General features: G+C 41.0%; 1 protein-coding gene across 2 annotated transcripts in view; it reads left to right on the top strand.

The window, feature by feature from the left end:
- The window catches only part of tbc1d19 (TBC1 domain family, member 19), a 116828-nt gene that overhangs the window by 76979 nt on the left and 23812 nt on the right, over window positions 1-16037 (top strand). For both annotated transcript variants that reach the window (XM_055637905.1, XM_055637913.1), the window contains exons 12-13: window positions 10136-10210; window positions 15444-15506. In XM_055637905.1, the coding sequence (XP_055493880.1) occupies window positions 10136-10210; window positions 15444-15506 (138 nt within the window). The remainder of the gene's footprint in view (window positions 1-10135; window positions 10211-15443; window positions 15507-16037) is intronic.

The following is a 16037-nucleotide window of genomic DNA, read 5'->3' as shown; positions in this document are numbered from 1 at the left end:
TAATCTTTTTCTCTTCACATATCTATAAAAACCTTTGCAGTCAGTTTTTATGTTCCCTGCCTGTTTTCTTTCATAATCTATTTTCCCTTTCCTAATTAAGCCCTTTGTCCTCCTCTGCAGGACTGGATTTCTCCCAGTCTTCTGGTAGTCTGCTTTTTCTGGCTAATTTGTATGCTTCGTCTTTTGTTTTGATACTATCCTTGATTTCCCTTGTTATCCACAGATGCACTACCTTCCCTGATTTATTATTTTGCCAAACTGGGATGAACAATTGTTGTAGTTCATCCATGCAGTCTTTAAATGCCTTCCATTGCATATCCCCAGTCAACCCTTTAAGAATCAATTGCCAGTCTATCTTGGCCAATTCACGTCTCATACCCTCAAAGTTACCTTTCTTTAAGTTCAGAACCCTTGTTTCTGAATTAACAATGTCACTCTCCATCCTAATGAATGGGGCGACATGGGGCGGTACAGTGGTGCACCTACTCGAGCCACAGCCTCACAGTGCCAGAGAACCAGGTTCAATGTTGACCTCCAGTGTTCTCTATTTGTACTCCCTGGGTTTTTTCCAGCTGTTTTGTTTCCCCTCTCCTTGCAAGATGTGCAGGTGACGGGTTAATTGATGATTGTAATAGCCCTGTCTCATGGCGTGAGTCCTCCCACGAGTGATCCCGAGTGAAAGAAAAAATCAAACTCGTGGTTTTCTACGAGATTCCAAGTTTATGTTCACGAGTTTCAATGAGTTCCCATGTGTATGTCTCAGTTTGCCGTTTACTTCTCATTTCTGCAAGATGTGCCAAGTTCCTCTCCCGAGTTACTCTTAAGCCAACAATGACTTCCGACGTGTGGAAAAATCATCACATGGATAAAAATGATGTCATGCAGTTTTTTTTTTTCACTATAAAAAGCTCCCCATGACCATGGACAGAACTGCCCCGATGATCAGCTTCTCCGTGTATCTTATTGTATTAGAAATGTCAAGCATGTTGCACGCTGGATATCTCTTTGTGAGCTTCGTGAACATGTTTACTTGATTACTTTGTGGCCGCACGGAACAGGCTCATGCAGCTTAAACTTGTGTTTTGATTCTGTCAATGAACCTCGCAGTGTAGTGTTATAGAAGCAAAGATTCCCATCTGTTAGCCATCTAGCAACAGATGAGGAAAGAGCCCTTGGTCAGGCTGTTAAAGTGAAGGCTCCTGCAGGGGTTCCTGCTGTGGCACTGGGGAATTAGTGGGGTAATCTGCTGCTGTTAGGATCTCCGTGAGAACCAGATCAAAATATGGTGGACGTACATTAATTCTGGTATTGGAGTATGACCTTACAGGTGCCGCTGGAATCGGTGCCTTCACTAGGATCTTCTCCAGATAGTAAGCTCCCGGCTGAAAACGATGTGGGAAACATGGTGGATTTAGCCGTGGAATCATAGTCATGCAGGACGCTAACAGGTCCTTTGGCCCATCTCGTCCGTGCCGATATAGATAGCCATCGAAGCTGGTCCCATTCGTCCGCGTTTGACCCAAGTTAATTTCAGTCCCCTATATCCATCCATCCATTCATTCATTTTCCATTAAGATCTGACTAATCTTCAACATTTCACTTCTGGCACTCAGGCCAAACCCACGAGTTACTCACGAGTCACTACGGTATACTCACGGGCTACTACGGTATTACAACGAGTTTAAAAGTTTCATATTTTTCCTTCAAGAGTAAATTTGACTCGTGGAAATCTTTCAACATGTTGAAACATTTTCACGAGTTAACAAGTTTCCCGAGTACCTGCCGTTAGCGTTACGAGTCGCTAAGCTACGTCCACGAGTTCCGACGTTCCCGCTACGTTAATTCTACGTGATTACCACGAGTTTGATTTGTTTTTAACTCGGGATCACTCGTGGGTGGGCTCGCACCATGAGACAGGGGTTTAACTTACCTCTAATATGCAGACGAATGGTAGAATCTGAGAGGAGCAAAGGGAATATAGGGAGAATAAAATGGGATTAATGTAAATTGGTGCTTGATGTTGATGGGGACTCTGACTAGGATAGGCTGGGTTTCTTTTTCCTGGAGCCCTATGCTGCCTTCACCACCAGGTCTACCAGTGTTACAGGAATTATGGATTTGAACCCAAGGTCTCTACCTTCAAAAAGATTTCCTTGATATTTTACCATGTAACATCTATGTCCCATGACTTCCCAAAATGCATCACCTCTCAGTTGTCAGGATTAAATTGCATCTGTAAATATAATTACATCTGATCTACATCTGTCGTAATTTTAGGCAATTTTCCACACTATCCACAACATAACCAACTTCCATGTCATCTGCTAACATTAATCACACCTCCTACATTCACATCTAAGTTAATGTACATCACAATCAACAAGGGTTACAGCACTATTCCCTATATATAAATAAGTTTAATTTATTCATAGTAATATTTTGGAATATGTCTTTAAATCTCAACCGCCGGCCTGCGGCCTACACAATCTTGAAGCCGCGGTCTCCAGTGAGGAAAGGCCGATCCTGGACTGGACTCTGGACTCTGGTCTTGTCCACGGGGGGGGGGGGGGGAATGGAGGAGGACGGCCAAAAATTTTTTTGTGCCTGCCATGACAGTGATGAATGCTATGGTGGATGTTTATGTTACATGTTGTGTCCTGTTTATGCATTTTATTATTTTGTTAACCCATCTTTATGCTTTGTATGGAACTGATTTTTAAATTATGTAAGGCACTTTGGGGTCAATGAAAATTGACTATAAATGTGCTATATAAATAAACTTATTATTATTATTATTATTATTATTATTATTATTATTATTATTATTATGTTAGGTTTTAAACTCTTTGTCATCTTTGAAAGAAAATCAATCATAAATCAAGCGTAAACTAATTATTTTTATCTTCAAAATGAGATGCTTTACAATCAGCTTTGTTCTTCACCAGTCTGTAATATGGTTATAAGGAAGTTACATCCCTCTCCAAATGCATCAAGAAGCAAACTTGCAAAGGATGCCACAATACAAGCAGTTCCAGTAATTGATTTGAAACTTGTGAATTTTGCAATATTCGTTTCACCCAATATAAGATATCTTAGGCCAATAATTAAAACTTGTTAGAATTTTGATAACATTGCTAGAAATTAATTAACTGTTTGTAGGTTGCAGTATCCTTCTATTTAATTTTCATCGTTTTATTTCCAAAAATACAACAAGATGAAATGTTTTTTTTAATGGACAATAATGCATTTAAATCAGAGATGATTCAATTAAACTTGCTTATTATTCATGAGCTGGTAAATTAAACTTTTCAGGAATTTATGTTTAATTTTGATGGGGAAAGTGATTTGATTAGAACTACCGTTTAGGAAGGAACTGCAGATGCTGGAAAAATCGAAGATAGATAAAAAATGCTGGAGAAACTCAGTGGGTGAGGCAGCATCTATGGAGCAAAGGAATAGGTGACGTTTTGAGGCGAGACCCTTCTTCTGAGTAGAACTATCAGTGAATTGAGCAAAACACAAAGTGCTGGAGGAACTCACCAGGTAGGCAGCATCGAGGAAGAAATTTGACAGGTGATGTTTTGAGTCGGAACCCTTCTTCAGAATGGAGTAGGAGATGAAAAGGAAACAGAAGGATGTCAGATAAAGAGAGAAGTCATGAAAGGTAAAGCATGAGGGAGGGTTGTGGTAAAATGGGACATGGGGAAGGAAATAGGGAACTCAATGAGGCAAGATGAGTATGCTAAGGTGGGGACAAGAGCAAGATGACTGTAAGATTGGGGTTAGAGATGGTGGGACAAATGGGTCACCTGCACATTTTCTTCTTTGATGATGTCTGACTTACGGCGTTCCTCCAGCACTTTGTGTTTTGCTCGAGGTTACAGCATCTGCAGTGTCCTGTGTCTCTCCAGTATCGGTAACCTGCCGTGAATGAAAGTGACCAAATGTTGGACTTTCAGGAAAGTGTTGACAGGTATGGTCATACATTTGCAAAGTTTTAAATTTGACAAGAGGTCAGCAAGCTTTTGAACATAATTTCTAATATTTCTGTGCTACTTCCCCTCTCTCACTGTGGATGAGATAAGACGTGATATATCTTAAGGGCCTGTCCCACTTTCACGACCTAATTCACGACCATTTTTACTCGTGGACATTTTTCATCAGGCTAGAAAAACGCCCCGACCTACTTGATGCTACTCGTACCTACGACTAGCATCACGACCTACCTACGACCTCCTACGACCTCGTGATGACCATGCTGCGAGTATGAGTCAAGGGCAAACTCGGCAGAGGTTGTGAATTAGGTCGTGAAAGTGGGACAGGCCCTTAAGGCAGTAACATTGCTAACTTGAAAAGATCTTGTTCTAATTTAGTGGACACTTTTCTTTTTAGAGCGTTAACTTCTCTCTGAATGCCTCATGGGATGTCACGCTAAAGGCAACTTGAAAACCATTTCAGTAGCTGATAGATTTATTATTTTCACATGAATTAATGTTTAAACAAAACACTGGATGAAGACAGAATCAATATTTGAGAATATATTTGTGTACAGAGCATGAATTGGACAAACAAAAATGTTATATATGCAGACTTAGCTTTTTAAAAGTCAGCAAACATGCACATTGTTTTGATATCAAGATAATAAAATGATGATCACCACAGGTCAAGTATGATTGTAAATTGGTCTCTGAATATTTTTAATTTTTTTAGCTCAGATTTCTTGAATGCTGTTGTGTCAAAAGATTTCAATTGTTATGGAAAACAACAATCAAATATTCTTCATATAATTGAATACATTCAAGTAAAGAGTGTTTAATTGTCATATGCACTGGGACCAGAACAATGAATTTTTTCTTGATAGATATTAATATTAATGCAACAACAGAAAACAAAAAAACCAATAATGTATTAGTTATACCCAGATAAACCAGTCTATAACAGTGCAATGCAAAGTTGTGCAGGGTGGTTCAATAACCTGATGACAGGGTAAAATCTGTTCTTGAACCTAGAAGTAGTAGTTACCAGCCCTCTAATTATCTAGCCAACAGAAGCAGTGAGAAAAAGGGGCTGTCCCACTTGGGCGACCGAATTGGCTAGTTTGAAAAAATGACATGTTGAAGACCTCCTTCGGCTATGTAGAAGAAGACCAGCTTCGACTAGCTACAACTAGCTACAACTAACTTCAGGAAAATTGGACATTGAATAGTGGAGAGTGAAGATGCCCTCCTTCAACCTCCCCTCGACCCCCCTTCCTTCGACCATGATAAAGACTATCTACGACTACCTTTGACTACCCTTGATTGCCTACGACTATTATGCCGACCTACTACGACTTACTACGACTAAACCTACGAGTAAAAAAAGTATCGATTATTTTCCATGGGGGCCTTTTTTTACTCATGGGCATTTTTTAACATATTGAAAAAACGCTGCGACCTAGCTGAGGCCTCGAGTATGCGGAGCCCACTCGCGAGAAGGAGAATTACGAAGACCTCCTACGACCTTGTGTCAACCATGCTGTGAGTATGAGTCGAGGGCAAACTCACCAGAACTCGTGGATTAGGTCGCCCAAGTGGGACAGGCCCTTAAGAGTGTGACCAGGATGGAATGGGTCTTTGATATTAACTGTCTTCTATGAGGCAGTGTTTCCTATAGGCTCCCTTCAAAGAGGGGAGGCCTGTTATATCACTGTTAAGATTATCAGTACAATTATCAATTCTAACTCTGTTCTTATGTCAATTAAAATATCTGAGCAGCATCTTTTTCATCCTCTCATTTATTTTCAAGTCAGGCTAGTTTAATAAGGTATAGAGTTTAGAGATACAGCGTGGAAACTAGCCCTTTGGGCCACCGATCACTTGTACATTAGTTCTATGTTATTTCACTTTCGCATCCTGTACACTAGGGGCAATTTTACAGTAGCCAATTCACCTACAAACCTGCACGTATTTGAAATGTGGGAGGAAACCGGCGCACCCGGAGAAAACCCATGCCGTCATAGGGAGAACGTACAAACTCTGCCCGGACAGTACCCACAATTATGAATGAACCCAGGTTTCTGGCACAGTGAGGCTGCAACTTTACCGCTGCACCACTGGCTCGTATATATTGTCTTAGTTCTTAAACCTGGTTTTTGCCTGGAATTACAAAAGTATAAAACTGTTTTTTGCCTAAATTTTTTTTTCTCACTTGCTTTATGTTAAGAAATAGAAAAGACCCTGTGCAGTTATAGGGATTAATAATTGATCGTTTTAACTATCAATAAAACACTGTTTTTGTTACAACAAATTTATGAGAAAATGTGGTTGGCAATTGCCAATGTAACAATGGTCCTGGGAATGTGTAAGATATATTTATAGTTTAATGGTTAGCTTCGTGGACAAATATCCCAGAAGCCTGCCCTAATGATTCACAGATGCGTGTTTAAATCCCACAGCAACCACTTAATTCAGCTTTAATTACATGAAAAGCCATTGTGATTTCTGACCTACAGAAGTGCGGTTAACTCTTTTAACTGTCTCCTCAAATAGCCAAGCAAACTGCTTATTTCAAGGACTATCAAGAATGAGAAAGAAAAATTGGAATTTTCAGTGTTTCCCACATCCTGCAATTGATAGAAAGGCAAGCACGAACACAAAAATTAACTGTTTAGACACGTATGAATGTGTGAAACAACTATGAGAAACAGGAACGTATTTCTGTATATTAAAATCTCTATCATGTAATACCAAAGGAAAGATATATGCGTTCTGTTTACAAATAATCATATCTTCCAAATATCTAATGATTTTGTACTTTAATCCATTTGTTTTATTGAGAGCCATCCAAGCAAATTAAATTTAATTTCAATCTGGACTATACCATCATATCATTGGCTTCTGTACTTTAAGGACACAAGAATTTCTGTGATTGTGATTTACTGTTTCCCTAAAATTTAATGAGATTGAATCTGTAAAATACACTTTTAAAGTATTACCATACAATGTATGTAGTGGTAGGAATTTGACATTAAAACCCCACGAATAATGGAAGATAACAGTGAAAATTGTGAATTATGTGATTATATCGATCTATTACTTTTTGGTTTCTATGCTTCGGCTGGTTGTATAAAACAAAATACTTTGCTCAAGATTGTCATAAATCCTGGAGCTAGAGATCACATAGCACTGTTTGTGTGCTGTCCCTTTTAACTAGCATGGTTTCAGGATAAACAGGGCTGTGAAGGTGGATAGGGGTTTAGTAAAACGTTGTTGTTATATCTGTAAATAGGAACGCATTTTTCAGACCAATGAGGGTAAACATTTCATTCTCGGTGAATTCTTTATGTTCCCATCCTGTTGACACCACTTGGTGTAATTGTATGATGGAACAATGATTCAAAGGCAAACAAAAATTCTACTAGTGAATTACAAGTTGAGTTTACAATTTACACAGAGATGTGTGCAAAATTGGTGTTGTCAGCATGGCACCACATTTTGTGGGGTTATGTATAGGGTTTCTAGGTCATTGTCTCTAGTTTTTATAACATACTAGACCAAGTGCAGACCCGTTGGGTCTGCTCCCCCAACATACCCGTTCCCTACCCGTAGCCCTCACTGGAGGCGTGGTCCTCCTTATCACTGCTAACTGAGCCATTGTGACATCATCAGTTGCAGCTGGTCTTCAGTGAAACTGTTCACTGCTAGCCAATCCACTGTGACGTCACCAGTTGAAGCTGGTCTTTTTAAATTCAAAGTCTTGATTCTTTTAAACTTTCATCAGTAATAAGTCGAGAAATTTTATTTCAGTGAAGGTGATCTCTGTCTAGAAGGGAAAAATGTGAATCAGAATATGTAAAAATCTTGTGAAAGTTGGCATTTTTAAAGCTTTCATCGCAAATATACGATGAAATCTTCAGTGAAGCTGATCACTGCTAGCCGAGCCATTGTGACGTCATTGTGAAAAATGTGAATCAGAATATGTAAAAATGTTATTGTTACCACGTAGTGTTTTTGCGAAGATGTAAAGAGACACACATATACACACAAATATACACACAAACAAGATCACAGTTTTAATAAGTACTAGACCAAGTGCAGACTCGTTGGGTCTGCTCCCCCAATGCACCCGTTCCCTACCTGTAGCCCCCACGGGAGGCATGGTTCCCCAACTCAAGCCATTCCCGAACGTAAGATTCCAGCACTCCCCTGCCTCCCTCAGCAGTGGGCTTTTAAAAAAATCCAATTGGACTTGCCCTGCATGTTGCAATAGCAATTTGCCCTCCCCCTCCTGTGAGGTGGAGTGTTCCTGTGTCGCAACATTGTATCGAAGTGTGTTGGAAGCTGGCAGGAATGAATTTAACAGTAAAAATCTTGTGAAAGATGGCATTTTTAAAGCTTTAATCATGAATAACTTGTAAAATATAGGATGAAATCTTCAGTGAAGCTGATCACTGCTAGCCGAACCATTGTGACGTCATCAGTTGAAGCTGGCCGTTTTTAATTCAGTCTTTTGATTTTTTAAAAACTTTTAATCAGTAATAAGTTGAGAAATGAAGTATAAAATGTTCAGTGAAGGTGATCTCTGCCTTGAGGAGAAAAATGTCAACCAGAATATGTAAAAATGTAATTGTTGCCGCGTAGTGTTTTTGCGAAGATGTAAAGACAACCACATATACACACGCACACTATATATACACACACATACATACACGTAGAAGATCAGACTTTTAATAAGTACTAGACCAAGTGCAGACCCGTTGGGTCTGCTCTCCCAACGCACCCGTTCCCTACACATAGCCCCCACTGGAGGTGTGGTTCTCCAACTCAAGCCATTCCAGAACGTAAGATTCCAGCACTCCCCTGCCTCTCTCAGCAGTGGGCTTTAAAACAATTCCAATTGCACTCGCCCTACATGTTGCAATAGCAATTCGCCCTCCCCCTCCTGTGAGGTGAAAAGTTCACAGTGTTTCTGTGTCGCAAGATTTTATCGAAGTGTGTTGGAAGCTGGCAGGAATGCTTTTAATGAAAAATGTGAATCAAAATATGTCTGCTCCCCCAACGGTGTGGTCTCCCAACGTAATATTCCACCACTCAGCCGTTCCTCCAACGCAACTTAACCAGTTCCCGAACGTAAGATTCCAGCACTCCCCAGCATTGGACTTTAAAAAAAAAATTCCTATTGCACTTACCCTGCCTGCCGCATCAGTTCCAAATTGAATATCAATTATCCCTTCCCCTCCTGTTGAAAAATTCCATTGAGGTGAAAATTTCAGTGGTTCTGTCTTGCAACTTTGTATTGAGGTGTGTTGGAAGCTGGCAGGAATGATTTTAACAGTAAAAATCTTGTGAAAGTTAGCATTTTGAAAACTTTCATTACGAATAACGTGAAATATAGGATGAAATCTTCATTGAAGCTGATCACTGCTTGCCGAGCCATTGTGACATCATCAGTTAAACCTGGTCGGGGGTGGAGAGGGGAGTGGGGAGAGAGAGATGGAGAGGGCGGACTTGAACTCGGCGAGCTGGCGGCGCAGAAATTGAGCGGGCCGGACCGACTGTGAGCGGGCGGCGGTCCTCGGGTGTGCTCAGCGGCTACAATCCAGGGGGGTGGGGAGAGGAGGAGGGCGGTTGGCCTGCAGGTGGGCGGGGCGGACAGCTGGCCCAGCACGAGTCGACTGCAAGCGGGCGGCGAGCAAATGACTGCGAGTCGGGGGTGAGATAATTTGCAGCGCCCAGCAAGCTGTGCATTGAAAACAGTTCGCAGCGGGCCGCGAAGAGCAGAGCCATTGTGACGTCGTAAGCTCGTTAACTTTAAAAAATATTTTAGATTTGTGAACAATTTAAATAAATAACTCAAGAAATAATGAATCATATTTTCAGATAAGGCGATTTTTGACATCATGGTGTAAATCTCTATTGGAATATGTAAAAATTCCACCGTTAGCGCTTTGTGTTTTCGAGGAGATGTGAGTCACAGACGAATAACACACAAATAAATACACACACACGCGCGCGAACACAATCCAAGATCATAATATTAATGGTTATAAGATAAGATATGATATGATGATATGCTCTGAGCCTCACAGCAGTAAAACCTTAAGTGCGTCACTATTATTGGTTAAAAAGTTAACTTACCTTTCCTGTTTTCTCAGGATTCTTTGTATTATGAACAACTGAAATCGAATGTAATTCAACACGATCTTTTAGTTGACAACCTCATCTACAAGGTATGAAACATCTTTTTTTTGTTCTTTTTTCATCAGTGAGCTCCGCTGAATGACAGTGAGAGAGGAAAGCGTAATCGTTTTGACTAGCTCTAACCTAGCCACAAACATCCATATAGTGTCGGTGTCTGAGTACGTGCCTGTGTGTAAATTTGTGCAATAGTGCTCCTTGTTTTTTTTTTCTTCCTTTGATGGCTGAAGACCTTTAACACCTTGATGAATGAAATGAAACAGGAACACGTCTGGTTATGACATCGGGACAGCAGAGAAATCTGGGCTTACAAAATCTGCAGTTTATCATTCAAATTATAGGATGCAGAAGACATAAGACAGAAGGAAATTCTACATGCAGATAGCTTGTTACACAATTTCATCAGAGTTATTATCAAACTTGTGCGGATGTGGCGTCGAAGGATGGGAAACCGAAGCAAAGAAGTGGAAGCCAAATAACCGAACGGAAACAAAGCTGAAACGCCAAATAAACGAAAGCGTACAAAGCCGAAATGCCAACTAACCGAAAGGGTGGGACACCTAAAAGCTAACTAACTGAAAGGGTCGGATGCCTAAAAGCAAGCTCACCGAAAGGCCGCTCTGCCGAAATGCCAACTCACCGAATGGCCGCTGTGCCGAAAAGTCAAATAATGGAGATGACGTTGATGGGGGGCGGGACTTGTCAGCGATTGGTCCAGACCCCCCCCGTCCATCACATCACTGGCCGATAGAGACGGGAGGGTGGGGGTAATTTTTCCACACAAGCCACAGGTGACTGGGCACTCTGAACCCAAGCACCAAGTTGTAAGCAGCCGAAGGAGCGCATCCCTCGGGACAGCCCCCACTCTCCCACGGCTACGGCAGGACAGCGAAATAATCCCACCAATTAATTAACCAGCTTCCTGAATGTAAGAACTATTTATAAAGTACCATTTTGTTTTTAAATCAATAACTCTTTTTTGAGTTTTAAGGTGGTGCATCATGGTCAGTGACTCTGGGTGGGCGGAGGGACCAGCCTGTCCCACACCTTGCTCCACCAGGCGCTGCCGACACACAGCCCATCACAGTACGGCCATATGGGTGAGATGAGGCAGAGGGTGGTTGTGGGAGAGTGGGGGCTGTCCTGAGGGATGCACTCTTTTGGCCGCTTACAACTTGGTTCAGAGGGCCAAGTCACCTATGGCTTGTGTGCTTTTAGGCGTTCCGCCCTTTCGGTTAGTTTGCTTTTAGGCGTCCCACCCTTTCAGTTGGTTGGCATTTTGGCTTTGTAAGCTTTCGGTTATTTGGCGTTTTGGCTTTGTTTCCGTTTGGTTATTTGGCTTCCACTTCTTTGCTTCGGCTTCTCGTCCTTCGACACCACGTCCGGGTACCATTATCAAAAGTAGCCAATTCAGGCTGGGGCAAAGAGTATGCAGTTGCACTTATTCAGTTAGCTCCTCGTTATTATTATTTCTACAGGAGAGACAGGAGTCGATTAGTGGGCATGTTGTGATATGCTTGAACCCTTAATTGTCAATGTACCTGTTTTGCCACATTATTGAATATCTCCTACTTGAATATTACTGTAGATTTAACAAAGAAATACATTTATCATCAATTATAAAAGTAAACTACATCATGCAGTTGTATCTCCAATATTTTTCAAAAACAAAAGTATATAGCAGATTTTCATGGGGGGCGCTGAAAAACTTTTTTTCATAAATCTATTCTGTTGAACGAGCCATGCAGTATATTTGTAAAATAGAGACTAATTTAAAAAAAAATCAAATTGGAAATTCTGAAAATTGGTGGAATTTCCTAGGTGCAAAGTAGTAAATGAAAATATATTTTCCCATTTACCTATCTGCCATTGAAGAAGTTATCAAACATGTCCCTCATTTTTAACATATTTCTGTACAGACTGGCTACTGTATTTTTCTTTGGTGATGGGTACTGGATGATGAATATTTCCTGCAATATGTATTTCTTCTCACCAATGATCCCACTAAAATGTTCATAGTGACACTGAATATCGTAGCAGTAGAATTCATTTCATCATTATGTTCATCAAATATCTATGGTGCTGACCGTGATAAATGAAAGTGTTGAACATTGTTTTCTTCAAAGCTTGTTGCTATTTGATTTTTGATAGCTAAACTTTTTACGTTTGACTATTGATTTTTAAATTAAATAAAACCCTTAAACATTCACAGTTCCTCCACAATATTGATCCTTATTGAGCCTACGATAATAGAAACATAGAAATTAGGTGCAGGAGTAGGCCATTCGGCCCTTCAAGCCTGCACCGCCATTCAATTTGATCATGGCTGATCATCCAACTCAGTATCCCGTACCTGCCTTCCCTCCATACCCCCTGATCCCTTTAGCCACAAGGGCCACATCTAACTCCCTCTTAAATGTAGCCAATGAACTGGCCTCAACTATCCTCTGTGGCAGAGAGTTCCAGAGATTCACCACTCTCTGTGTGAAAAAAGTTTTTCTCATCTCGGTTTTAAAGGATTTCCCCCTTATCCTTAAGCTGTGGCCCCTTGTCCTGGACCTCCCCAACATCGGGAACAATCTTCCTGCATCTAGCCTGTCGAACCGCTTAAGAATTTTGTAAGTTTCTATAAGATCCCCTCTCAATCTCATAAATTCTAGAGAGTACAAACCAAGTCTATCCAGTCTTTCTTCATAAGACAGTCCTGACATCCCAGGAATCAGTCTGGTGAACCTTCTCTGCACTCCCTCTATGGCAATAATGTCCTTCCTCAGATTTGGAGACCAAAACTGTACGCAATACTCCAGGTGTGGTCTCACCAAGACCCTGTACAACTGCAGTAGAACCTCCCTGCTCCTATACTCAAATCCTTTTGCAATGAAAGCTAACATACCATTCGCTTTCTTCACTGCCTGCTGCACCTGCATGCCTACTTTCAATGACTGGTGTACCATGACACCCAGGTCTCGCTGCATCTCCCCTTTTCCTAATCGGTCACCATTTAGATAATAGTCTACTTTCCTGTTTTTGCCACCAAAATGGATAACCTCACATTTATCCACATTATACTGCATCTGCCAAACATTTGCCCACTCACCCAGCCTATCCAAGTCACCTTGCAGTCTCCTAGCATCCTCCCCACAGCTAACACTGCGCCCCAGCTTAGTGGCATCTGCAAACTTGGAGATATTGCCTTCAATTCCCTCATCCAGATCATTAATATATATTGTAAATAGCTGGGGTCCCAGCACTGAGCCTTGCGGTACCCCACTAGTCACTCAATCAATCAATCAACCTTTATTGTCATTTTGCAAGCAACAGTTGTACAGTGCAAAATGAAAAGACATTTCCCAGGGAATAGCGGAGCATCGCACATGAAATTTAAAACGTTTCACACATAATAACACTAAAAACAATCCAGTCCCTGATGGAACAGTATAAATAAATAGTTAAAGCAGGTAAAACACAACGTTAAAATACAATAAATCAATCATAAAAATGTCCGGTGCAGCTGATTTGAGTGGCCAGTGCCAGTTATTAAAGTGGCCAGTGCCAGTTATTAAAGTGGCCAGTGCCAGCCGCAGAATCAAGTGACTGTGAGTACAGAGTGACTGTTTAGCAGCCTCTCAGCCTGTGGTAGGAAGCTGTTTAGCAGTCTTGTAGTCCGTGCTTTGATGCTTCGATATCTCTTGCCTGATGGCAGGAGATCCAGGTGTATGTGGAGGGGGTGCAGTTTGTCCTTAGCAATTCTCTGAGCTTTTTTCAGACAGCGGCTCTGGAACAGTTCTTGTACCGAGGGTAGGGAGACGCCAATGGTCCTCTCTGCTCCCCTCACTACCTTCTGCAGAGCCTTCCTGTCCGAGCAGTTGCAGGTGGAGTACCACGTATTTATGCAGTACGTGAGTACAGACTCCACCGTACCCCTGTAGAAAGTCCTGAGGATGTTGGTGGGGAGTGAGGCCTGTTTTAGTTTCCCTCAGGAAGTGCAGTCGCTGATGGGCCCGTTTGACGGTCCCAGTGGTGTTCCTGGACCAGGTGAGGCTGTCTGTAATTTGCACACCGAGGAACTTTATGCTCTCCACTCTCTACACTGCAGTGCCACTGATGTTGAGGGGTGTATGCTTTGGCTGTGCCCTCCTGAAGTCGACAACCATCTCCTTCGTTTTGTCGACATTTAATTCTAGATTATTTTTGCCGCACCAGTCCACTAGTTGTTTTACTTCCTCCCTGTACATTGATTTGTCATCTCCGCTGATGAGTCCCACCACTGTTGTGTCATCCGCGAATTTTATGATCTTATTGTCCCTGAATCTGGCAGCACTGTCATGTGTGAGCAATGTGAACGACAGCGGGCTGAGCACACAGCCTTGAGGGGAGCCGGTGCTCAGCGTGATCGAGCCTGAAGTGTTCTTGCCAACACGGACTGACTGCGGTCTCTCTGCCCGCCATTGTGAAAAGGACCTGTTTACTTCTACTCTTTGCTTCCTGTTTGCCAGCCAGTTCTCTATCCACGTCAATACTGAACCCCCAATGCCGTGTGCTTTAAGTTTGTATACTAATCTCTTATGTGGGACCTTGTCGAAAGCCTTCTGGAAGTCCAGATACACCACATCCACTGGTTCTCCCCTATCCACGCTACTAGTTACATCCTCTAAAAATTCTATAAGATTCGTCAGACATGATTTACCTTTCGTAAAGCCATGCTGACTTTGTCCAATGATTTCACCACTTTCCAAATGTGCTGCTATCCCATCTTTAATAACTGATTCTAGCAGTGTCCCCACTACCGATGTTAGACTAACTGGTCTGTAATTCCCCATTTTCTCTCTCCCTCCATTCTTACAAAGTGGGGTTATGTTTGCTACCCGCCAATGAATTGATACTTCTGATAAATCCCTGGTATATTTTCCATCAATCACTCCACCTCTATCATGAAAAGGCTAGAATTTTAACTTTGCTACATTAATCTGTATGAGAAAGACATAATAGATGACAAATTAAATATTCAGCAGCAATAGTAGTCAGACCACTGTATTTGAAGTTAAAGCATAATATTACGATGGGGAAGGGTTTTTAATAGTTCATCACTTCTCCACCCAATTTTAGAGTTTGATGCTACACGCAGGAGGATAATATTGTCTCTCAGCAGAAACATACCTTAAATTATGATATTTATTCACCTACTTTTGCTTCCACCGCCATTCTGTAAGGAGCAATAATAAATAGAAAATAATTAATGTTATTACTTCACTTCTTTTGTGCCAGGATGTGAAGCTAACAGCCAGCAATGATGATTACTATTTTGTATTTGAAGATTATTTGTATCAGGTTAGTTGAAATGTTTCTGATATATTGTGTAGAGCAACTGATGCATGTTAAAGCAGAATACTAAATTTCATTATTTCAACTTTATTAGAAGTAATTTTAATGGGAAACATTGAGATATTATAATTTTTATTGCATTATTAAATACTAAGACTGTTTTCAGAAATATTTGCACCCTCTTCTCTTTAAAGTTAATGTTTATATTTTTAATATTTAATGTGGTAGAGTAAAGCTTTTTCTGACTGCTGTAACTGCAATTCGGACTCAGGTCAGCCAGCTGTTAATCAGCTGTTTTGATCGAGCAGATCTTTAGCTTGGACGAAAACTCTGCACCAAATCTCTAATCCAATGAAAAACAACAAAATGTATTGTTTATAGAGTGTGGGCCAGAGCATTAGCATTGTCTAAACATTTATTATTACTTTAGTAGATTGCCTGAAACTTGTATTTAGTCGGTTGTGCGTAACCATGTATAGTCTTGTCAGTACACTGCCTATAAATATCCTCGAGTTTTATTAATGACAATGTTTTTGT

The sequence above is a fragment of the Leucoraja erinacea genome, chromosome 1 (genome assembly GCF_028641065.1).
Source record: "Leucoraja erinacea ecotype New England chromosome 1, Leri_hhj_1, whole genome shotgun sequence".
Classification (NCBI taxonomy): domain Eukaryota; kingdom Metazoa; phylum Chordata; class Chondrichthyes; order Rajiformes; family Rajidae; genus Leucoraja; species Leucoraja erinaceus.
This window is presented reverse-complemented; position numbering and strand designations above follow the sequence as displayed.